General features: G+C 47.0%; 1 protein-coding gene across 2 annotated transcripts in view; it reads left to right on the forward strand.

The window, feature by feature from the left end:
- Positions 1 to 25,532, forward strand: part of actn4 (actinin, alpha 4) — a 92,463-nt gene that overhangs the window by 59,446 nt on the left and 7,485 nt on the right. The window contains exons 3-19 of one of the 2 annotated variants that reach the window (XM_056284121.1): positions 554 to 673; positions 3,150 to 3,236; positions 4,425 to 4,512; positions 6,039 to 6,117; positions 6,405 to 6,486; positions 7,209 to 7,294; positions 11,964 to 12,056; positions 12,440 to 12,565; positions 14,418 to 14,522; positions 14,797 to 14,944; positions 15,676 to 15,826; positions 17,958 to 18,066; positions 19,027 to 19,167; positions 19,598 to 19,780; positions 22,877 to 23,011; positions 24,264 to 24,443; positions 25,142 to 25,288. In XM_056284121.1, coding sequence (XP_056140096.1) covers positions 554 to 673; positions 3,150 to 3,236; positions 4,425 to 4,512; positions 6,039 to 6,117; positions 6,405 to 6,486; positions 7,209 to 7,294; positions 11,964 to 12,056; positions 12,440 to 12,565; positions 14,418 to 14,522; positions 14,797 to 14,944; positions 15,676 to 15,826; positions 17,958 to 18,066; positions 19,027 to 19,167; positions 19,598 to 19,780; positions 22,877 to 23,011; positions 24,264 to 24,443; positions 25,142 to 25,288 — 2,060 coding nt within the window. Of the gene's footprint in view, positions 1 to 553; positions 674 to 3,149; positions 3,237 to 4,424; positions 4,513 to 6,038; positions 6,118 to 6,404; positions 6,487 to 7,208; positions 7,295 to 9,434; positions 9,521 to 11,963; positions 12,057 to 12,439; positions 12,566 to 14,417; positions 14,523 to 14,796; positions 14,945 to 15,675; positions 15,827 to 17,957; positions 18,067 to 19,026; positions 19,168 to 19,597; positions 19,781 to 22,876; positions 23,012 to 24,263; positions 24,444 to 25,141; positions 25,289 to 25,532 lie in introns of both variants that reach the window. The other variant, XM_056284122.1, reaches the window with a different exon arrangement.

A 25,532-nucleotide genomic window follows, 5' to 3' on the forward strand; every position in this document is an offset into this window, starting at 1 on the left:
CAAAAACATAAAGCCGGTTTACACCAAAGTGCCGTGGGAAATGAAAGGAATAAAAGAAAACCCACGAATAAAAGCTACAAGAAGGCGTCGGGGTAGAGTAGCGGTCTATTCCGTTGCCTGCCAACACGGGGATCGCAGGTTCAAATCCCCGTGTTACCTCGGGCTTGGTCGGGCGTCCCTACAGACACAACTGGCCGTGTCTGTGGTGGGAAGCCGGATGTGGGTATGTCATTGACGTCCGTCGTTCAGCGTCCTTTACTTGATTGCTGCAGGTTTGCAAACGTGATTTGCGGTCGCAGAAACCCAACAAAAACCAGATGTGTTGTGGATCACTGAAGCAGCCAGGGCCTCCTCGCACAGCGGGGTGTTGAACCCGAGTCCGCTGGCTAGAGGGCAGTCACCTCTGAGTTAATGATGCCGCTGGAGCTTCTATAACCGGAGCCAAAACCTGCTTCTGTTGTGTTTGCCTGTTGGTCAGCTGAGCCTGTGGAAACCGGGTCCCCACAGAGACTAACGTCACCTGTGTGTGTCTGTGTGTGTGTTGCATGTACAGGTGACCGGTTACCCAAGCCAGAGCGAGGCAAGATGAGAGTCCACAAGATCAACAATGTCAACAAAGCCCTGGACTTCATCGCCAGCAAGGGAGTCAAACTGGTGTCCATCGGAGCAGAGGGTTAGTGCACGCACCAGATGCACACACACTGTTACACACTCTCACCAAGGACTCACAAACTTAAGGCCACGTGTTTCAGAAGAGGGATTGGCAGCAGTACTCAAGTATATTAGGACAATTGGTGGGTGGGGGGGGGGGGGTCCCTGTGTTGGTAGGCAATGGAGTAGACCGCCACACCACCAGGACACCCCATTGTTTGGGTCTTTCAGCTGACGCTGTCATCCAGAGACTTGCAATGAGAGGAACAGCGGTTTGAAAACATGGCGAGGCAGAGGCGGGCACAGGAAAACATGGCGAGGCAGAGGCGGGCACATGAAGATAAAGGTAGTTGGAGGTATTGCATCTTGCCTTCAGACGGGGAGCAGAGGGAGATGCAGTCAAATGTCTCCCTCTCATTTGGTGCCAAAGTTTCGCTGTGATGTGAGTTGTTAGAGGGGGCAGAGGTCACGGATGAGATCACTAAATCAGACGTGGCGATGGCCACAGAGAGGGAGGGAGAGAGGAGCACATAACTTGTGCGGTGTTTTGTAAAACGTATGAGATGGCGCTTATCTTTAGTCGAGTCTGCCTGCTCCCTGCACGCGCACACACGTTATGGGCCAGCGTTTGTATTTTGAAGCGAGAGAAAAACATTAATAACTGTTATTATGATTGCTATTACTATGTTATTATAACTATGGCTGCACGCCCCTAAGCCTCCATTCCTGTGGCATGACACAAGCGCACACACACAGCACATGCGCACGTATTGCAACCACTCCATTGACACAAACCGCACCCATACACGCCCACCTAAACATGTGCGTGCACACACACACACACACAAGTACACAAGCATATTTTATAGCCATGCATCGACCGGCGGCCCACAAAAGGTCATCAACTGGAAACAGGCATGGAGGAAAATGGCTCCATAGAAAATGAGAAGGGAAAAACTGGAGGGACGAAGGCCAGGAGATGAGAGCGCAGGACCTCCCACACCTTCTCATACCAAATACCCTTTAAAGGACACGCGGTGGTCTGCTGCACTCAGCTGGGCGGCATTTTTGTGTGGTGAGGTTCGCGATCCTAAATGGAGGGACAAACCGAGAGACCGGCCCATCTGACATTACCCACGAAGCGGTTCTTCAGGGTCCCGTTGACATCGGAGAGCTAATTCGAGCTTTAAAACTCTCGGTCGTTTGCCGGGGACCCTCTGGAGACCTCCGGCCGAAGCCCCTTGACAACCTTGTGGACAGAGGAGAGAGGGGAATGAAGCAGAGGTGGAGTTAATATACGGGCATGAGCAAAAGCAGATTAGTAGAGCAGAATCATGGGTAAATTAACTGTTTAGTAGGGAACTGTAATTAAGGTAGTATAGCGGTCTAGTCCGTTGCCTACCAACACGGGGATCGTCTGTTTGAATCCCCCATGTTACCTTCGGCTTGGTCAGGCATCCCTACAGACACAATTGGCCATGTCTGCGGGTGGGAAGCCGGATGTGGGTATGTGTCCTGGCGCCTCCTCTGGTAGGTCGGGGCACCTGTTCGGGGGGAGGGTGGCGTGATCCTCCCATGCGCTACATCCCCCTGGTGAAACTCCTCACTGTCGAGTGAAAAGAAGCGGGCGGCGACTCCACATGTATGGGAGGAGGCATGTGGTGGTCTGCAGCCCTCCCCGGATCGGCAGAGGGGGTGGAGCAGAGAGGGGTAATTGGCCGGATACAACTGGGGAGATGGAGGGGGAAATAAAAATAATTGAAGGAATTCTTCCCAAATAGCGAGATGGGAATATTGGAGGGAAAGCAGTGTGGAACAAATTTCCGCAGGCGGCCATGACGGTTAAACAAGTGCTCGATAAGACTGGAAGCCTGGAAGCAAGGTGAAAGTGGGTTGAACGTGTGATTAATGCAAAACACTCATGGAATGTGACCCACACTACAGTAACCCGTCGTCCTGCACGATTTACTGCCTGTGTGTTGGTGTGTTTATTACCCCTCCACCTATCTGTGGATTGTAAAGGGAAACTGAAATGATATTCCCAAGCTCGCGAGATTGAGCCTACCTTCCGATCAACAGATGACGAAACGGGCCGATGTTAAGAGCCACAGGAAGCCGTTTTACGGTCTTTCAAAGGTTGCTCGAAACCGTCGGAATCGGCTTTTGTGTGAAAATGTTAAAGCGGCAAATGTTGTCAAATGAGCGAGGGGGGGGGGGACATAGTGAAACTAGCAAGATCTAGAAGATCTTCTCTCTTGTGTGTCAAAATCATACAAGATCATGATAATCCACCCATTAGGCATGCATTTTGTTAATTGAGTTTTCCAGAAACACAGCTTTTACTGTCACAGTTCAGATATTCCTATTTTTATTTTTATTTTATTTGCTTCGTAGGAATTATACCGAGTGCTGGTGTGTCTTATCTGGCATGTGGCTGTTGCAGCAGCACTGAATTTTAACGTTTTTGTTGCCGTGTGTTTGTGTTTGTGTGTGTGTAGAAATTGTGGACGGAAACGCAAAGATGACCCTGGGAATGATCTGGACCATCATCCTCCGCTTCGCCATCCAGGACATCTCTGTGGAAGGTACCGGCACCTTCTGACTTGATTTAATGACCTACTTTATTTGACCTGGAAATGTACTACTTTGACAGGCTGAGTTTTTCACAGACTAGTGAAGGGCAACTTGGAGGTGCAGTTGTAAAAGAGGGTTGCTATGTTTTTAGTGCCTTGCCTAAGGGCAGCCAACAAGAGAGAGACCCCCCCCCTTCTTTTTGTTTTGTTTTTTTGTTCAGGTAATTGGACCAGCAACCTTTTGGGCTGATGGAAAACATGATTTAGACAATAGTTATCCCCAGTAGGCCCAGTGTGTATAGGCCGATAACCGCACACCACACACACACACAAGCCCCTCCTTCATCTCAGCCATGCATGCTGAGGGATTCTTGTGGGAACTAGAGTGAAAGTAAAGGGCTACAAGCTACCCACGTGCACACAGTCAAACAGCGGTGTGGGAAGCATGGGGGCAACTGGCCTACTTGGCTATGCACCGGCGGAACATTGCTGAGACATAACCCATGATGCTTTGAGGTTGCCGCTGGGAGTCGTACATCTTACGACCGCTGCTCCTTCTGTGAACCTGCCAACCTCTGTCATAGATGATATGCCAGCATGCTACATTCAGACTACTCTAAAGGCCAAGACACACTGACGGGTAGCTAGCGCTGCGCTGCGGTCGAATTACTTCTCATTGAGCCTACAGGTGTAATATCTTGGTGTATTTTAGTGTTACGTCACGTTGCCAGCAATTTTGAGTATGTTTGCTTCTGCGTTTATTTGTGGTTTAATATCGAATTTGGTTCCATTTGGCAGTCGGATATTTTCAGTACACTGTTTGACTGCAACAGAAGTAAAACTTTCATGCACGCCAATGGCCCTCTGATTGACAGGCACGTCATTTCTCTTTAACAGTGTAGGATCTACAAAGCTAATTGCTAGCATTCGCGGCGTGGCAGTAAGGTGTCGTTATAGTCCAGAACTGGATATAGCTCTGGTGGGTTTATGTGACCAACCGTCTTGTTCTCCATTAGCGTTTTCCTCCACCTGCCCAGTACACCCATCAAACATCACTGCCCACTCCTGCTCCTTTTTGCATTTTCAACTACCGTTTTCATCTTTGACGCACAGGTTTGAATTACTCATGTGAGTCTGTAGTGAGCTCCTGCACATTTGAAGAACCTTCTCTCTGTTCCCTCTCCTCCACCCTTTTTACAGAGACCTCGGCCAAGGAGGGTCTTTTGTTGTGGTGCCAAAGGAAGACCGCTCCCTACAAGAACGTTAACGTGCAGAACTTCCACATCAGGTAACAACACACACACGCTCGCATAAGAGATCGTTTGTACATGAACAGGCTGTCCCGGAAGTCATCGTGCCTTTCTACCACACCAGGTAGGAGGGGGAAACTTGATTCTTTATGCGGAAACTTACAAGCAGATGACGGTTGACAAGTCAACGAGATGCCACAGCTGTGTGTTAACGTTGCACTGAAATAGGACCATTTCCTCCTGTACAAATGCTGCCCCCTGGTGGAGAAACCGGGGCAAATTTTACAAGTTGTTTCCTGGAAAGTAAACTGGCTTTTCTCCCCCATTGGCCAAAGTGACTTTTAGGATCCTAACTTGATTAGTAATTCTCAGTATCGCTCGTGTTGTGCTCTGTTGGCGGAGTAGAACAGAGTGTTTCTAAGATGACTGCTTGTGCGTGAAAGTGGCTGGTGGAGTAAAATAACTTGCCACACAATCAAAGCAGATCAGCATTTGGTTGATGGCTGGCAGATTTGAGGACTTTTGACTGTCAAGTAAATTTGCATGTGCGAGGAACTTGATTTTATGTGATACTCGTAAAAGATGCAAGGAACAAAGTAAGCCCTTTCTTTCCAAGTTGGACTAATGCCGGGATCAGTCTGCACAACATTTTTGTCTTTCACGATGGCCACCGTGTCAGATTAGGCAATCATAGTGCCATAAATTCTTGCCGCGTCTTGGCCGGGAGACTCGCAACACTACAAGTATGACCCCCAACCGATCAGTCTATGCTGCCTTTCACGATCATGTGCGAGTTCGTAGGTCGTCCCGGAATCGAGTCAATAAATTGTCAGTCGTGCCTACAGAACCGCTATGTGTGATGTTGGCGGTCTTGTGTTGCGAGAAGAAAAAGAAAAAAACGATTGTGGTTGCTGCTGCAGCCATTGCTACTGGGGAATGCTAACATAGCATAGCTTAGCCAGCTGCTCACCGGGTTGCTGAAGTGCCTCGGCTGTTTCTCGCCAACTTTTAGCATCTTTTTTGACTCTGTCATGGTCCTCCCTCGAGGAAATATCAAAAAGGCAGGGGTATTATTGCCACCGCTCAACGAACATTTCCTCGGTTTTGTCGTTCCACCCGACAGCAGCAGCATCCCTCTTTCTCTTTGCCACCAGAGGGCACCAGAGAGCACTCTGTCATCAACGTCAAGGAGCGCGTCGTAGGAGACGTCAGACTGACATGCTAGACTTTTCGCCGGTGTCGTGGGGCATCCTAGACTCCACATCGCTGTTCTTCGATTACCTCACACCACACGGGGTAGAGATGCCCGTTGTTCCCGATGTTCCTAATCGGGCCTGATGCCGGAAATTCTTCGGTGGGACAAAATCGCATCGAATTCGTGTAGTCTGATCCCATCTTAAGAGTTTTCAGAAAGGAGTGATGAAAAGAAATGCCTATCCTTCCTTTGTAAAAGTAACTAAAACTGAGCTTACCCCTCCCCCCCTTTCCCTTTGTGTGTGTGTGTGTGTGTCTGTGTGTGTGTGTCTGTGTATGTGTTCGTTTGTCTCTTTCTTCCCCAAAACAGCTGGAAAGATGGTCTTGCCTTCAATGCTCTGATCCACAGACACAGACCTGAGCTCATTGACTATGATAAGCTGAGAAAGGTTGGTTTACTGACATACATACATAGAAAGAGATCAGTGTGAGTGCAGTTATTCAGGTGACTCCATCAGGTTGAAGTCTGAGGGGGTGGTGCTCTACGTCAGGGATTACGCTAGAGGGTCTTCTGCTCGGGTCACATTTCTTCATACTCAGTAAGATAAGTTACTCCATCACCGAACCAAGCGGGTCACAGAATTTCAACAGTTGCTGAAATGCAGTTTCTCAACAAGTTTGTGTTGCTTGGGATCGGTCCGTTTGTGCGCTCCTCACGCTGTGATTGGTTGTTCAGGATGACCCAGTGACCAATTTGAACAACGCCTTCGAGGTGGCAGAGAAGTACCTGGACATCCCCAAGATGTTGGACGCAGAAGGTAGGTCTTAAACGTGTGTGTGTGTGTGTGAGATATTTTTAAGTGTGTACATATGCAAGACTTGTTTTTCTGCACTATGTTGTGTGTGTGTGTGTGAGAGAGAGATATTTAAGTGTGTACATATGCAATACTTGTTTTTCTGCACCATGTTGTTTTGTGTGTGTGTGTGTGTGACTGAAAGAATGAGTTTAATATTGTCCCATACATGTGTACTGGTTTGAATAATTGTCCTTCAAGTTCACCACAAAGCGGTACAGCAGCTACAACTGAGCAGCACTGCCCACATCGATGGAAAGTCCCCACCACCTCCTGCCTCCCTCCCTCCCTCTATCCATCCATCCCATTTCTCCTTGTCACCCCCCCCCCCCCCCCCACCGATAGCCTTGGTTGTGCTTTGGATTGCCTCTAAGGTTGAGCCGTCTGGATGTGTCCTAACCTGTCCGCGTTGTGGTCGTGGCTGCCATGTCTCGTGTCTTCTGATGTCCTCGTCTCGTCGAGCCGTGGATTCGGACAACGCTGTCTGTCTGTGTTGAAATAACTTCTGTGTCTGTGTTAGCCCCAGTTCGCTAGCCTGGCGACAATCGGGAAGTGTGTTTGTTTGTACGCTGCCCTGTTTCTGCCCAAATGTATAATCACTAGGTGTCCTCTGTCTTGCTTGTATAGGTTTTTGTGTGTGTGTGTGTGTGTGTGTACATAACCACCATCTCCCCCCACCCTTGTAGACATTGTGAACACTGCTCGCCCAGACGAGAAAGCCATTATGACTTATGTGTCCAGTTTCTACCATGCCTTCTCTGGAGCGCAGAAGGTATCCTCCCACCCCCACTCCCCCTGTGACCCTGCGACCCCTCCCACTTTAATCCCCGATACTAACCGATTCGCTGCCTCCTCGAGCATGGCTTCTACCTGTCTCTGTGCCGCATGGGCCCCGGGCGTCAGCAAGGAGCTTTGTTGTTTCTGGGACCCACCACACACACACACACACACACACACACACACACAGACACACACCCTTCAGATAACGGTGCTGCTGCAAGCGGTGGATGTTGTCATGGTGCTGTAGAGCTGGGAAATACGTGGATATGATATCGAAACGGTGATGCGAGACTACATGTGCTGTGGGATTGTGGTTCAACGTTGTCGTTCCCTGGTCTTAAAGACCACAGGTGAGACGTCATCTCTGATGAGCGTCGACATTTTCTAGTGTGTGGTATCGTAGTCGTCAGTAGTCGTCACCAGAATATCACCACCTTATCCGCGTCGGGGTATTCAGTCGACAATATTGTGATATTTGATTTTGTCGGCGTCGTGGAGTACTGCTGGGACTTTGTGGGTGTGTAGCGTAGTCAAAGCACAAACGTGAAGTGTGTCGGCTGTTGTACGCGAGAAGGCTGCTGGGTACGTAGACTGCAGTATATTCCCAATAGATTCCCGCATGAAGAATTAGTCGTCCATAACCTGCCTCTGGAACTTCAGCTTGGACCACTTTGGTCATTGTGCACTATTGGTAGAGAGGACAGGCCAAAATGGAAACGGATGATCCGCTGTGGCGACCCCGAACCCCGAACAGGAGCAGCTGAAAGTAGTAGTAGTAGTAGTAGTAGTAGTGCCCTATTGGTGGAGTCAGTATTATCTTGTATGTAATTCAACGAGCTATATTCTGAAAAGTGATTTGATTAGACGGGCGGCACGGTGGCGCAGTGCTTAGCGCGGTCGCCTCCTAGCAAGAAGGTCCTGGGTTCGAGCCCCGGGGTAGTCCAGCCTTGGGGGTGGTCCCGGGTCGTCCTCTGTGTGGAGTTTGCATGTTCTCCCCGTGTCTGCGTGGGTTTCCTCCCGCAGTCCAAAGACATGTAGGTCAGGTGACTCGGCCATACTGAATTGTCCCTAGGTGTGTGTGGGCCCTGTGATGGTCTGGCGGCCTGTCCAGGGCTGACAACAGGATGAGCGGTTTGGATAATGGATGGCTTTGATTAGACTGCATGCAAAGTTGAATTTCTTCATGAACTTCTACGTTTTGTCGTATTTGTCGTACAGTTTGTATAATTGTGTGCGTCGGTGCAGATTTACAGGCTGTCATTTCGTCACCGAGCGACTTGTGTCGGTCGGGCCGGCGTCTTCAGGCGGGCAGATGTTATGTTTATCATTTTCCCCAATCTCTCATCTATACCCACAATCCTTTTCTGCCGCTCTCCTGTCTACTCCTCGTCTCAATCCATCTGCCCTCCCCCATTTCTCCCCCCTCTCCTCTCCTCTCCTCTCCTCTCCTCTCTCTGTGGGCCTCTGACAGGAAGCCAGATGATAAGTCTCTTGTTTTGCTTGTCTGGTTCTAATTAATCTTCAGACTGATTCAGAGCTTGTTTATGTGCTGCATTCTCAGGAGAGAGAGAGAGAGAGAAGGGGTGAGAGAGTGAGACAGGCGCAGGGAGAGACAGATCTGGGCGAGGGTAAACTTCCTCGTGCACAAGTTGTTCCAGCTTTTAGCGCCTTGCGTTACTTACACAGAAGCGGCGGTGGAGGCGGACGGTATGAAACCTCCGCCCGCGCTCGTTCGGCAGCACCGACACCACACTCCATTTAACCCCCAGAGACACCAAGTGTTGTGGTGTGTCCCGGCTTCAAGGCCACGACTCCAGATTACGCCCCACCCCGCCAATCTACCAAGCCCCCCGCCACAGACACTCATCTCCCCTCCTTGATAATCTCCCGGCGGATTTTTACCCCCTGTCCCGTCAGACGGGGCAGTTGGTGGCGGTATCGAAGGGGGATGCCTGCCGGTGTGGATCCATGTGCTGCTACCGGCCTACCTGTTTCACTCACCATACCCCACCCCCCCTGCTAGCTTTGAGCATAATTAGCTTCACTCTTTCCCTCTCTCTCTCGTTCTCTCTCTCTCTCCCTTCTCTTTCTGTCTCGCTCCCTCTCCCGCTGGTTGCCGGGTGGCACTTAAGACATCGTTGGCACGCTGAGGCCGGATGAGAAGGCCATAATGACCTACGTGTCCTGCTTCTATCACGCCTTCTCTGGCGCTCAGAAGGTGAGCTTCGCTCCGCTGGGCGTCACAACAACCCACAATCCAACGCTGCCGCGAAACACCCCAAAACCTCCAACATGCAGAAAAAAGACTTCCCCTGTGTCTCCTTCTGGTTTAACACCAAGGGATCTTCGCACACCAAGTCTGAATTTTTTGTCTGAAAGTTTTTCGAGTTCGAAAGTAAGACCTCGTGTTTTGTTCAGCTAAGTTTATACACCAACTCCATAAATGTCGCCCGCTGTGAACAGCGGTGATTTTTCTGCATTTTTTTTTTTTTAGAGGAGTTGTGTTTCGATGATAGATTGAAAAATTTGGACTTGGTGTGCTTAATTCCTAAAGACTGAAGATTAAAATGGTTTCCCCATCGGCATATTTATAGTACGGTCTGGATTTGATTTTGGTCGACTTCTCCTGGTAGTTCATATTGGCACATGTAGCGATATTGATTGGAAAATGCAGTGCGCATACTGTGTTAGTATATATACCACCGTAATATACCATGTTATTCAGTGCCAACAATAATTCAGTTTCTAATCGGCATACTTAAGGTGCCCTTGTATTGACTTAAACTGTGCACAACCTTACCTTAACTGCATATGTGAATGCAAAGGTCCTAAGGTGGTTTTGGGAGACGAGGACTTGTTGAGGTAAATGACGATGGGGAAAACATTGCTAGCATCAGTCCAATTTCCTTTCAGCTATTAACACCTTTTCCTTAGAGAATATTCTTCTTAATTTCCATTGTTAAATGTATGATTATTTTTCCAAATCTGTGATTCAGTTGCCATGTTTATATCACCCAAGACTGCATTAAATTAGTAGGGGTGGGAATCATCAGAGGCCCCACGATACCATATTATCACGATACTTAAGTCACGATATGATATTATCACAGCATGATAGTATTGCGATATAGTATTGTGATTTATTACCTTTTTTTCCACCGCAAATTATGTCCCCAAAAGAGAACTTGATTATCGACATGTGTTTTATCGGATAAGGTAAAATTTCAGTTTGTTCATCTCGCATCAGTCATTTTTATTGCAGCAAAATGGGATTTTTACCGTCATAAAAACTTGTCAGTTATTTAATTAAAGAGCGAGACTTGGCGTCCGTGTATAGATGCGATATTGCCATGCAAAATATTGTGATACTATGCTGTATCGATCCCCCCCCCCCTAATCATTAGTTAGTTTTTCTGGTATTTGGAATACATGTCTATGTATATTCGAACCCACAAACTGAAAGCTTCACACAGTGTACAGAAGTATTTCATCACACCTATAAGGTCCATTTACGATTTGTTTTTGTCTTTATTTCAGTGGTACTGTAGTCTAATATCATAGGCAGACCCGATTTGGACCTCGCCACTCCAGAACCTGTAACTAGATGTATGGACTGGCTGCTCCTCGGTTGTAACAGGAGACGCATGGAGCTTTTTAAAAACACGGGATGATACCGTCACCTTTAACTAACCACCCACAGTCAGCCGGACGCATGCTTTTTCAGCCCAGTTAGGATGTTTAATTATTGTGGTTTGGGTTTTTCTTGCACGGTTTTCAAATAACCTGTGCCTGGTTGTGTTTTTATTTATTTATTTATTTATTTTAGATACAACCTAAGTCACTGCTTGTGTGTGGAGTGTGTATGTTCACACAGATTGCAGAGTTTTGACTCCAGTTTTGGGTATAACAGTGTTTTAGAGATACACTAATGGTAAAACCAGTATGTAGTCTTGCTTGCCAGGAGGGGTTTAGAGAGCCACACTTGTCTTGGTCTGTGATGACACGGCGGCCTATTTTGAGTCTGATTTACATCTGGCACCAACATGCCTTAATGCAAGGTGTCGACACACACGGCATTGCTCAGCAACTGAAATGTGGTTTGGTTCTGCAAGACCCCATCAGAAGTCAGTCTGGCTGGGATTATGACAGGATCTCAAGCAGGTGTAAATGTAATCTGTACATCATGCTCCCGTTGATGAGAATCACTGTCCCGGGTGTGGAAACGTCCTCCCTGCTACCATAGTCAGTTGGTTCTGCACGCTGATAATTACTCAGACTCATCTAACGTTGACATTAACCAGTCCCGCCACACAAAATGAGTCGCTGTAGTTGCATTTAAAGCGGTTGCAAACACATGTGTGGCAAACTTGCTGTTTCTGATGCATAGAAATTATTTAAACGAGTCCTTCGGTGAATTTTTTTTTGGTTTTTAACGACAACACACGAAAAACAAGATCCGCGTACAGTGCCGACCCGCTTCAGATGAGCATGCATATAAGCACGAGGGGTAAAAGCAAGGATGTGATCAGGTTCTACGTGGTCTACATTCAGACTGCATGATAGTGCCAGGTGTAAATCGGGACTGAGCTGGGGACACAGTGACGTCAGCCTTCTTTAATCCAATCGGTGCGAGGGTTACTCACAGCTCTTCCCCACGATAGGCCGAGACAGCTGCCAATCGCATTTGCAAGGTGTTGGCCGTCAACCAGGAGAATGAGCATCTGATGGAGGACTACGAGAAGCTGGCTAGCGATGCAAGTACAACACACACACATCACTTCCTATATGTTCATGCATAACTAGATAACATGATTCACAAACAACCTTGTTGTGTATTCTACACAAACTCACCACTTTCTCTAGTACAGACTAGACAGTTAAGTATGTTTGGTCTTTTTTCCACTGGTCCATTTTTGCCACTAAAAAATAAGGTAGTCCACGTGAGGAAACCTGCCATACGTACACATGTGTGCACCATCTCAAGCCTCCGTAGTAAATCCTGCAGGTCCTCCCTTCAAGTACCGGTCCATTGCATCAGAGAGCGTCCATCTCACACGTCCTCAGATTAGCTCATGTAACTTAAGGTACAAACTGGTTGAATTCACACTCTTTCTCTCGCCTCCCTCTCTCCGTCCAGCTGCTGGAGTGGATCCGCCGGACCATCCCCTGGCTGGAGAACCGAGCCCCAGAGAGGACCATGGCTGAGATGCAGCAGAAGCTGGAGGATTTCAGGGACTACCGTCGCGTCCACAAGCCACCCAAGGTTAACTTTGCCCAAACATTGCTCTGTGTTACCAAATCATGTTCCACTCAAGTCTTTAATCATTATCATTATACATAAACAAGCAGTAATGGCAGAGGTTGTGTTTAAGGCAACTGTCCCGTCAAACACAGAAGGTTGAATCAGTTCATGACCCAATGTTTATCGACAAACATTTTCATCGTCGTCTAAGTGACCTCTTCAGTCTCGGCTGTCTGCAGGTATCCCCCCCTTATAAACACCGACCGAAGACAGTGATCGGTTTCATATGCAAATTGCCGTGACTTTTCAGTGGTCATGTGTACTAATCATAGGATTGGGGAATGTTTGCAACCACAGCAGGGCCTGTTTAATGTGGGATCTCTTCCCTCCCCCGGCCGCTGTGTCGGTGGGGACGTTGTCAGCTCGGCGGTCCAGCGTCCTGATGACTCCTGGTTTGTGCTCCAGTGGATGATGAGAGTCAAACCTTAAGTACTGATCAGTAGGTGTTGGTTTATGGTAAACATCAGCAGTCAAATGTCCCCTATCATCAACTGCAGTTTCACAGTGTAAGGAGTCTAACCTGTCATGTTCCTCTCACCTCTACTGATGTCGGACGGTGAAGCCTTTGCATTGCTGAGGCAGGCTGAAACTTTCGTCCACAGTTGCTCTGCTTCCGGGTCCGTGAGGATGTTTTTATGATCGCTGATATCGTGGCCGTGATCGGTTCCACTAGCGGGATTTGCCTCGGTGTGACCGCAAAAATTCAGCCCCTTAGCAAGGATGTCTTTCTCCGCCTGGGCGAGTTGTCTGTCGGACAGATCCTTCACACACTTGTCCACATCGCCGGCGTGTGTCTGGCGTCCGTCTCGCTCTGTCTGCCGTTGAGGGCGCCGTCTGTCGTCTGCCAATGTCTCTGGCGTGCAGCAAGTAGGTCGAACTTCTTTTCCTGTCTGGTTTTTGACTTTCCGTGTTGTGCTAGAAAAGCTTCGTCTGTGAACTCAATCACTCTTTGGAAAGTGGTCTCACCTAAACGCGACGTGAGTCTCTGTCGGATCTGCTCCTCCTTGGCTTCCGGAGTGTCGATGGTAAAATCAGTTGTCTCACCCGTTCGTTCAATAGCTGGCTCTGTACCTTCTGGAGGATCTGGGTGGCTCGGTGGCCCATAACCGAAGATTTCATCTGCAGGCTCTTAGGCGTAGTCCCGCTCTGTCTGCACCTGGGCTGAATCCAAGGTAGTTCCCGTAGTCGGCCATTTTACTCATTCGCTCACGCTCACGTACAAATTTAAGGCAGTCCTCACCTCAAATGAGTCAAAATGAGGGGAAGGGGGGGGGGTTAAGAGTACATCTGCCGCCATCTTGCAATGCTGTGATTGCCACCATTCCCAAATCCTCTGTGAACAGTACACATGACCACTGAAACTCTAGTTAATGGTCACAGTAATTTGCATATGAAACTGATCATTGGTTTCGGTCATTACACCACTGTGTTGTTTATAAGGGTGGGGGTACCTGCAGTCACTGTATTGTTTATAAGGGTGGGGGACACTTGCAGTCAGGTGAGACTGAAGAGGTCACTTAGACGAGTGATGAAACGTATCTGTCAGTTAACGTTGTGTCCAGATGAACTGATGCAACTTCCTGTGATTTTCTTCCCTGGATTATTGAGCATGCATCAAGACTTATCCCATCACACACTAGATCAGTTCGTCATGAAGTCATGGTAGTATATTTTGCTTGGTTACACACTCCGTAACGTTTTATTCTCCTGTGCCCTGCCTTTCTTTAATACATATCCTGTTTAAATTCAGTGTTGAGTCTGTCCCGTAACGCTGTTACGTAACCATTACTGTGCCTTCGTCTGCGCACTGCAGGTCCAGGAGAAGTGTCAGCTGGAGATCAACTTCAACACCCTGCAGACTAAACTGAGACTGAGCAACAGACCCGCCTTCATGCCCTCCGAGGGACGCATGGTGTCTGTGAGTAAATACACACATCCTATCCCTATTCCAGTCCTACCCATCCTATCCCAGTCCTACCCTGGTCCACCCTGTTCTGGCCCAGTCTTTTCATAATCCTCCCAGTGCTACCTATCTTATCCCCATCTTCCCAGTCCTTCAAGACCTATTCTAACCCTCCCAACCCTCCCCAGTCCTATTGTCTGCCTCCCACAACACCTGCGTACATGTTGATGTTAATGGCACATGGTTAGCCACCGCTGAGCTAGAGCGACTGACATGTGGTTGTCCTCAGGACATTAACGGGGCGTGGCACAACCTGGAGGGGGCAGAGAAGGGATACGAGGAGTGGCTCCTCAACGAGATCCGACGTCTGGAGAGACTGGACCACCTGGCCGAGAAGTTTCGCCAGAAGGCAACCATCCACGAGTCCTGGACTGAAGGTCTGGGGCTTCTTTGGGACAGACTCTGAGAGAGAGAGAGACACACACACACACACACACACAAACTTAAATTTGTAATTATCTTTTGAACCTCAGTCTCTTTTCCATCAACCGCCATTATTGGTCAAATTTCATAGTATTTAGTGACACAGTATTTCATTGTATATTCTATCAGTGTGTGTACACACAGATGTTCGGCATGTACAACATTATGAACACCTTTAAGATTAATTCTCAAAACTTGATTTTTGTGTTGCTCATTTTAAGCTTCCATGTTTTGATTGAGACTGCTTAAGTGCAGCAGCCCCGTGACCCTGAGTGAGGATACGCGGTTTGCATAATGGATGTTAAGTGTGAAAATAGGTCATCACAGTTTTCAGCACTATATAAATATATACGTGTTGTATGGGTAGGTTTCCATTAGCCGCCATAATATCAGTGTCCTGTGTGTCTCTGAAACACTGCTGAAATTGTCCGTGAAGGTGTCCGCAGGTGACGTAACTGTCGGAGAATCCGTGAACGTGGAAAGTGCAATCCTTAATTCCTCGTTTTCCACCACTTCTGTACGATTTCGGTGGCGTTTCAGAGACACGGAAGACTGCTCAGTGTCGTGGCTGGAGTGTTATGCCTTCAACCTATATATAGATGGAGATTATGTTGAAAATCTTTACCCCCCCCCCCTTAAGTGAAAGGTATACTGACTGAATCAACTTTTTCCTCCCTTCTTGCAGATAAGGAGGCCATGTTGACCCAGAAAGACTATGAGACGGCCTCTCTGTCAGAGGTCAAGGCATTACTACGGAAACACGAGGCCTTTGAGAGCGACCTGGCGGCCCATCAGGACAGAGTGGAGCAGATCGCAGCCATTGCACAGGAACTTAAGTAAGCGGGGGGAAGATTTAGAAGAGCACACTGGGTCTCAGCAGAAATAACAATGGTTATAATAATAGTAATAATAACTGATAGTACTTGGGAATTAAGTATAGAGTAGTATTCTGTGCAGTAATGCAATCCGTCAGTCCACATGGCCAATGTGGAAATTATAACTATAGTAATATTACTTTCAATTGTAGTAGTACTGGTATTAGTGGTAGGGGTGGTAGTGGGAGTAGTAGAGGTGGTGGTGGTGGTAGTAGTAGTGGTAGGGGTGGGAGTAGCAGTAGTAATGGTAGTGGTGGTAGTGGTAGGGGTGGTAGTGGGAGTAGCAGTAGTGGTGGTGGTGGTAGTAGTAGTGGTAAGGGTGGTAGTGGGAGTAGTAGTGGTGGTGGTGGTAGTGGGATTAGCAGTAGTAGTGGTGGTGGTGGTGGTAGTAGTAGTGGTAGCGGTGGGAGTAGCAGTAGTAGTGGTAGTGTTAGGGGTGGTGGTGGTGGTGGTAGTAGTGGTAGAGGTGATAGGGGGAGTAGCAGTAATAGTGGTGGTAGTGGGATTAGTAGTGGTGGTGGTAGTAGTGGTGGTAGGGGTGGTAGTGGGAGTAGCAGTAGTAGTGGTGGTGGGAGTAGTAGTGGTGGTAGTAGTAGTGGTGGTGGTGGGGGTGGTGGTAGGGCTGGTAGTTGGAGTAGCAGTAGTAGTGGTAGGGGTGGTGGTAGTAGTAGTGGTAGGGGTGGTATGTGGGAGTAGTAGTGGTGGTGGTAGTAGTAGTGTTAGGGGTGGTAGTGGGAGTAGCAGTAGTAGTAGTAGTAGTGGTGGTGGTAGTAGTGGTGGTAGGGGTGGTAGTGGGAGTAGCAGTAGTAGTAGTGTTAGGGGTGGTGGTGGTGGTGGTAGGGGTGGTAGTGGGAGTAGCAGTAGTAGTGGTAGGGGTGGTGGTAGTAGTAGTGGTAGGGGTGGTAGTGGGAGTAGCAGTAGTAGTAGTAGTGGTGGTGGTGGTAGTAGTAGTGGTAGGGGTGGGAGTAGCAGTAGTAGTGGTGGTGGTAGTGGTAGGGGTGGTAGTGAGAGTAGCAGTAGTAGTGGTAGTAGGAGTAGTAATAGTAGTAGTAGTGGTGGTAGGGGTGGGAGTAGCAGTAGTAGTAGGGGTGGTAGTGGGAGTAGCAGTAGTGGTGGTAGTAGTAGTGGTAGGGGTGGGAGTAGCAGCAGTAGTAGAGGTGGTAGTAGTGGTAGGGGCGGTAGTGGGAGTAGTAGTAGTAGTAGTAGTAGTAGTGGTAGGGGTGGGAGTAGCAGTAGTAGTGGTAGTGGTAGGGGTGGTAGTGAGAGTAGTAGTAGTAGTAGTGGTGGTGGTAGTGGTAGGGGTGGGAGTAGCAGTAGTAGTGGTGGTGGTAGTGGTAGGGTGTGGTAGTGGGAGTAGTAGTAGTAGTAGTGGTGGTGGTAGTAGTAGTGGTAGGGGTGGGAGTAGCAGTAGTAGTGGTGGTGGTAGTGGTAGGGGTGGTAGTGAGAGTAGCAGTAGTAGTGGTAGTAGGAGTAGTAATAGTAGTAGTAGTGGTGATGGTAGTAGTAGTGGTAGTAGTAGTAGTGGTAGGGGTGGTAGTGGTAGGGGCGGTAGTGGGAGTAGTAGTAGTAGTAGTGGTAGGGGTGGGAGTAACAGTAGTAGTAGTAGTAGTAGTGGTGGTAGTGAGAGTAGTAGTGGTAGTAGGAGTAGTAATAGTAGTAGTAGTGGTGATGGTAGTAGTAGTGGTAGGGGTGGGAGTGGTAGTGGTAGGGGTGGTAGTGGTAGTAGGAGTAGTAACAGTAGTAGTAGTGGTGATGATTATGATTCTACTAAATTGTATTAGTGATGTGTGTGGTGCTTTCATTGTTTGTGTAGCATGTTCCTCCAATGTCACCGCGGCGCTGCCCTGAAAGCAGCAGAGAAACTCACTGATAGTTAAAAAAGTCAGTCAACACAGGACATGACAGCAAGGCTGACGTCACGTCCACAGAATAAAGGCTTTAGTTGAACTGGGGGATTTGAGGAACGGATTTTTTTTTTGTCATTCAGGAAGTGAGGTTAAGGTAGAAAGGGCGGTGTAAAGGAGCATTTAAATTTGTCACCATCTCACTTTGTATGTGTGTGTGTGTGTGTGTGTGTGTGTGTGTTCGACAGTGAGCTGGACTACTATGACTCTCCCAGCGTCAACGCTCGCTGTTCGAGGATCTGCGACCAGTGGGACACCCTGGGGTCTCTCACCAAGAGCCGCAGGGAGTCACTGGAGGTACGAATAACCCGTCTCTCTCCCAGTCTGTCTACTGGTCTCTCTCCCCATCGCTCTCCCTCTCTCTTTCTGTCCACACCTGCCCCTAAATCGTCTTTCTAGTTCTTCTTTCGCTTCATATGTCATCATCAGTTCCGTAACCTATGGAGGTCGTAGGAGCACAGCTGATGCCTCAACAAGTCTCCTCCTGGGTGAGCAACATTCTCCCATGTTGCTCACCCAGGTTGTTCTCGGTCTCCCTCTTTTCCGAGTCCCTTCTACCAGGCCTTGGTGTTGGTGACATGCGCTGTGTGTGGGAGTCCATGGACTTGTATTGTTTTCCCCATAGCTTTTGTTAGGGGTCCAGGATCCTGCCCCGTATAGAAGAGTCGCTATTATGATGGGGCGGAGCAATTGCATTTTTGACTTCATTCCGAGGTTTCCATCTTCCCGGATCGTGATCGGCTTGGTCGTTGCGCTTGTTGCCATGGCGATTCTGCCCCAGATTTCATTTTCCGATCTCCCGTCTTCTTTAATCGCAGTCCCAAGATGTTTCAAAGACGTGACTTCCTCAGGTTTTTCGCTGCCAACACCGGTTTCTCTTCGTATATGTTGCTGTAAAAACGGACCTGTCAAGTCCGTGTCTGTACATCTTTGCGTGAGGACTCTTCAGGTTTCTCACAGAAAAGATGCCATCTGTTTTGTCCCCCCCCCCCCCCCCAAAAATTGTCATCTGCACCAAGAACATGCTGGTTTTCATACCAACCAAAAATCTGCTCAAAACTACTCTCACACTCATTTCACTGACGAGTTCCCACCAGTCTGATGTATGACAGATGATGCGGTCCGTTGGTTTGGTGTCTGGTTCGTATGAAAACCTTCTTGTCCGTTAGCAAGTTCGCACTTGCACTCCTGTCCGTCCACAAGGAGGGCTGACCACCTCTTTAAAATACACTAACTGTCCCCCCCCCCCCTTTGCAGAGGACGGAAAAGCAGCTGGAATCGATAGATGAGCTGTACCTGGAGTATGCCAAGAGGGCGGCGCCCTTCAACAACTGGATGGAAGGAGCCATGGAGGACCTTCAGGACATGTTTATCGTCCACAACATTGAGGAGATCCAGGTATGGTTTTTTTATGCAGTAAAAAAAAATAAAAAGACAGTTATTGATCATTTTGGCAATTAATTTTTTTGGTTATTCATAAATTAAGAATGGCAAACATTTGATGTTTACAGCTTTATAAGTGTTAAAAGCTTCATATGTTTATGAAATGATTAGCGGGTTTTTTGGCCGCTGACCAACAGTTTTCAGACATCACTTTGGGCGATGAGAAAATTTGACAGTTATTTGCCATTATTTTTGACATTTTATAGACTAAATGATGAATTGGAAAAAAATCTTGATAGGTCAGTTGAAAATGAAAGTAATCGTTAGTCAGAAAACTAATAAACGATGGACGCCTTAGAAATCAGAAAAAAAACTTTTAAAGTGAAAAATTTGATAACATTGAAAATAAACTCAGTTCTTCTTCTTCCTCCCCTTCGCTCCTCAGGGCCTGATAACGGCACACGAACAGTTCAAGTCCACCCTGCCGGACGCCGACAAGGAGCGGCAGGCCATCCAGGCCATCCAGTCCGAGGTTCAGAACATCGCCCAGTACAACGGCATCAAGCTGAGCGGGACAAACCCCTACACCTCCATCACGCCACAGAGCATCGACAACAAATGGGACAAAGTAGGTTCTGATGTTCCCCCATGAGAACCGGTTAATAGAGCCTCAGGGTTCCCCGCTACGCTCCCTGGAAAACCTGGAAATATGTAGCCTAGTTTTCCGGTCATGCAAAACACCTGGAATCTGATCAAGTGTGTCTGATATCCTGGAAATATTATCGAGGTAATGGAGGATTGCTAAGTTAGATTTTAAAATTGTATTTGTACCTGCTGAGATTGCATCTTATTTGTGTATTTCTTAGCTGACGTCAGTGGGTAAAGTTGTGAGTGGTATGTTCAGCGAACAGCTAAAAGTTACACACTCCATTTAGAGACTGTTGACACTTCCTCTGATTGCAAATGTGACCTTCTGTCAGCAACTACTGTCCTGTAAAAGTCATGGACACTGACCTTGAAAAGTCCCAGAAAATTATTTCTTACAAAGGCTGAGAACCCAGAGTGTGTCTGCAGCTCCTGAAGGAAACCTAAGCTTCATACTAACTGGCTTCAGTGAGCTGGAGTTGTGTCTTAAGTCACATTATCTAAACCTAAGCTTCATACTAACTGGCTTCAGTGAGCTGGAGTTGTGTCATAGTCACATTATCTAAACCTAAGCTTCATACTAACTGGCGTCAGTGAGCTGGCGTTGTGTCTTAAGTCACATTATCGAAACCTAAGCTTCATACTAACTGGCTTCAGTGAGCTGGCGTTGTGTCTTAAGTCACATTATCTAAACCTAAGCTTCATACTAACTGGCTTCAGTGAGCTGGAGTTGTGTCTTAAGTCACATTATCTAAACCTAAGCTTCATACTGACTGGCTTCAGTGAGCTGGAGTTGTGTCTTAAGTCACATTATCTAAACCTAAGCTTCATACTGACTGGCTTCAGTGAGCTGGAGTTGTGTCTTAAGTCACATTATCTAAACCTAAGCTTCATACTGACTGGCTTCAGTGAGCTGGCGTTGTGTCTTAAGTCACATCTAAACCTAAGCTTCATACTAACTGGCTTCAGTGAGCTGGAGTTGTGTCTTAAGTCACAATATCTAAACCTAAGCTTCATACTAACTGGCTTCAGTGAGCTGGAGTTGTGTCTTAAGTCACATTATCTAAACCTAAGCTTCATACTGACTGGCTTCAGTGAGCTGGAGTTGTGTCTTAAGTCACATTATCTAAACCTAAGCTTCATACTGACTGGCTTCAGTGAGCTGGCGTTGTGTCTTAAGTCACATTATCTAAACCTAAGCTTCATACTGACTGGTGTCAGTGAGCTGGAGTTGTGTCTTAAGTCACATTATCTAAACCTAAGCTTCATACTGACTGGCTTCAGTGAGCTGGCGTTGTGTCTTAAGTCACATTATCTAAACCTAAGCTTCATACTGACTGGCTTCAGTGAGCTGGAGTTGTGTCTTAAGTCACATTATCTAAACCTAAGCTTCATACTAACTGGCTTCAGTGAGCTGGAGTTGTGTCTTAAGTCACATTATCTAAACCTAAGCTTCATACTGACTGGCTTCAGTGAGCTGGAGTTGTGTCTTAAGTCACATTATCTAAACCTAAGCTTCATACTAACTGGCTTCAGTGAGCTGGAGTTGTGTCTTAAGTCACATTATCTAAACCTAAGCTTCATACTGACTGGCTTCAGTGAGCTGGAGTTGTGTCATAGTCACATTATCTAAACCTAAGCTTCATACTGACTGGCTTCAGTGAGCTGGAGTTGTGTCTTAAGTCACATTATCTAAACCTAAGCTTCATACTGACTGGCTTCAGTGAGCTGGCGTTGTGTCTTAAGTCACATTATCTAAACCTAAGCTTCATACTAACTGGCTTCAGTGAGCTGGAGTTGTGTCTTAAGTCACATTATTTAAACCTAAGCTTCATACTAACTGGTGTCAGTGAGCTGGAGTTGTGTCATAGTCACATTATCTAAACGTAAGCTTCATACTGACTGGCTTCAGTGAGCTGGAGTTGTGTCATAGTCACATTATCTAAACCTAAGCTTCATACTAACTGGCGTCAGTGAGCTGGAGTTGTGTCTTAAGTCACATTATCTAAACCTAAGCTTCATACTAACTGGCGTCAGTGAGCTGGCGTTGTGTCTTAAGTCACATTATCTAAACTCAAGGCTCTGAATTTTTGTGTTGAGTGTAGAACTTTAAGTCCATTTGTAGGAGTATTCATTTATTATGAGTTCATTTTTATAGTAGAAACTCAAGCCATTCACATAGAAATATCCCCACAGACTCACAAATACAGTGAAAGAAAGTGAGGCTACTTGCCACAAACATTTACCATCTCCAGTAAAGATCAGTTTTCTGGGTGTTTTCAAAATTCAATGTGTTGCCCTGTTTCCTTCTAGAAGAAGAATAGAAGTTCACTCTGCATTTCACATAATCTGCACATTCCCTGCAACAAAAAAGATATATTTAAATTTTCCACGTGTTTTTTTTTTTCCGAAGAGATTTTAAGACTCAATACTACAGTTCCCTAGTTTGTTTATATTGTAGGATTAATTGACCTTGTTATTATGAACATTTTTAAGGTGTGTATCTCAAATACTCCTCCCCTAATGTTTACTTTTGACATAAATACAGTGGTTAGCACAGTCGCCTCACAGCAAGAAGGTCCTGGGTTCGAGCCCCCGGGGTAGTCCAGCCTTGGGGGTCGTCCCGGGTCGTCCTCTGTGTGGAGTTTGCATGTTCTCCCCGTGTCTGTGTGGGTTTCCTCCGGGGGTCCAGTTTCCTCCCACAGTCCAAAGACATGTAGGTCAGGTGAATCGGCCATGCTAAATTGTCCCCAGGTGTGAATGTGTGTGTGATGGAGGGGGGGGGGGGGGGGGGCCTGGCCAGGGTGTCTCCCTGTCTGCCGCCCAGTGACTGCTGGGATAGGCTCCAGCATCGCCGCGACCCTGAGAGCAGGATAAGCGGGTTGGATAATGGATGGATAGATACAGTCTCTGGAGCAGCTTAGTATTGAAGCTGATCAGTCCACCCAATGTATATTGATAGTCAACCATCTGTCTCCACCTAGTGTCAGTTTTATGTCTGTGCAACAGTAACCACACCACCAAGCTCATCCTAGAACAAATAGGATTTTTATACTGAGCCATGTGTGTGTGTGTGTAGGTGCAGCAGCTGGTGCCCCAGCGTGACCAGGCCCTGCAGGAGGAGCTGGCCAAGCAGCAGTCCAATGACCACCTAAGGCGGAAGTTTGCCAGTCAGGCCAACATCGTCGGCCCCTGGATTCAGACCAAGATGGAGGTAAGAGAGCATCACAATATAAACTTCTGTTTTAGCTGGCAGCGAGACTTAAAACTAGTCCGCTTGTCAAAACCACCCGACTACTTGTGTTGTGCGTATGCATGTTAGGGCCCAGCTGTGTCAATTTCAATATTTGGGATTTCGTGTGAGGAGAAGGAAGTGCGTCTACCTACCCGAGACAGGGTGCAGCCATAAAGAAACGTAACACGGATGGTAAAAAGGCGCAACAAGTGCTCGACGTTCAAAATGTGTAATATTTCTTTAGTAGTGAACGTCGCACGTTTTGTATGTTGAGGAAGTGATGCGTCTTTTCACCATCCAGTATTTTGATATACCCGTTCACACCACGGTGAAGGTACCACACAGTCTGGTCTGGACCGGACGGAGGAGGTTGAACGTAAAGTAACCCGGGGTTGCATGAGATGGCCGTCACCAGTGGTGAAATGTAACTAAGTACATGTACTCAAGTACTGTACTTAAGTACAACTTTGAGGTAGTTGTACTTGACTTGAGTATTTCCATTTTCTGCTACTTTATACTTTTACTCCACTACATATCAGAGGGAAATGTGGTACTTTTTACTCCACTACATTTGACCGCTTTAGTTACTAGTTACTTTGCAGATTTAGATTATTGATACAAAGTATAAATCAACTAATAATGATACGTTTTTATGGGCTGAGCTACCCAGCAGTATATAAAGTAATTGAAATGAGCTCCACGTTTACCAGCTGCAACATTAATGTGATGGACACATTATTGTATCAATAATTATCGTCCAATAATACGATATGTGATTCTGAAATGGGCCATCCTGCATAACGAGTACTTTTACTTTTTCTACTTTAAGTATATTTTGATGCTAATCCTTTTGTACTTTTACTTAAGTACGGCTTTGAATGCAGGACTTTTACTCGTAACAAAGTATTTTCACACTGTGGTATCGCTACTTTTACTGAAGTAAAAGTTCTGAATACTTCTCCCACCACTGGCCACCACCCCTCTTCTGAATTTAAGACCCAAAGAGAGCCAGCGTGTGTTTCTAGCATCCTTAAATCACAAATCAGAGATCTCAACTCTGCAAAGATGAAAATCTCCTTTCAACGGTTTGATAGTTATTGGCACAACTGATGCTCACAGTGCTCAAGTCTCACAGACGTGGTTACAACCACAAACCTTCTGGCTTATCAGCGCCACGTGTCTCTAATGTTGAAAACTCACTTGTAATGTGTGTGTGTGTGTGTGTTCCCAGGAGATTGGAAGGATATCCATTGAGATGAATGGCACCCTGGAGGATCAGCTGACCAACCTGAGGGAGTATGAGCAGAGCATCATCGACTACAAGCCAAACATCGACCAGCTGGAGGGAGACCACCAGCTCATCCAGGAGGCCCTCATCTTCGACAACAAATACACCGCCTACACCATGGAGGTAACACACACACACACACACACCATAAACCACCGATTAAATCACTCAATTTCCATTTGCACAAGCTTACTGTTTACAATACCGTTGCACACCAGCAACACAAGCGTGTCATTATGAGGAGAGGCGTAAGCTTTTGCGTTCATCGGGCAAATAAAGTGGAAACTTGTGGTACATGAATCACTAAACGAAGTTCACTTTTACAGTCTCGCTGAAAAGAAGACAAGCCATCTTGTTACTGAGCAGTTTGTTTAGTGATTTTATGCATCCATCAGTTATCCAAGCCACTTATCCGAAGCCGGGTCGCAGGATGGATGCTGGAGACTATCCCAGCAGTCATTGGGCTATTATATATATATATATATATATATTCTATTATTTGTTATTATTATTATTATATTAGATAGATATCATTATGTTATTACTATTATTATTTATAATTTATTTATATTGTTATATATTTTATCCGTTGAATTATTAGCTACTAGTGTAATTAGTTCCTATATGGTATTTAACTGCGAATGCTGTTGGTTCTTATTGGGTGTCTGTTGGAAAGCCAGTGTTGGGACATGCATTATTCAGTCTCCCTTCGGGGGCTGCTGCTGTCTCTCTGTGGGAGTAACATTCCTTTACTCCCACACTCCTCCTCTCCCCTCCCTCCCTCCTCTCTCCTCCCTCCTCCCTCCTTTCACACTCTGCAGCACCTGCGTGTGGGCTGGGAGCAGCTGCTGACCACCATCGCCAGAACCATCAACGAGATCGAGAACCAAATCCTGACGCGTGATGCCAAGGGCATCAGCCAGGAGCAGCTGCACGAGTACCGCACTTCCTTCAACCACTTTGACAAGGTCAGGGACCCGGGCCCGGGGGGGTCAGGAGTCCAGGCTCATATCTTGTTAGATCGGGATAGTTTCTTTCACGGCGAAATGTGTCGGTTAACAGTGCAGGGGCTGAAGTTTGTTGGGCGAGTTCAGACGTTTCGATATTTGCCTCATAGTGTTTGTAGTGGTAGCGTACTCTCTCATGGACAGTCATCCATATGTTCCAACACAGCTTCCATTTTCCATACCGGAAATACATTATATACTGGGC

The sequence above is a fragment of the Lampris incognitus genome, chromosome 7, assembly GCF_029633865.1.
Source record: "Lampris incognitus isolate fLamInc1 chromosome 7, fLamInc1.hap2, whole genome shotgun sequence".
Classification (NCBI taxonomy): domain Eukaryota; kingdom Metazoa; phylum Chordata; class Actinopteri; order Lampriformes; family Lampridae; genus Lampris; species Lampris incognitus.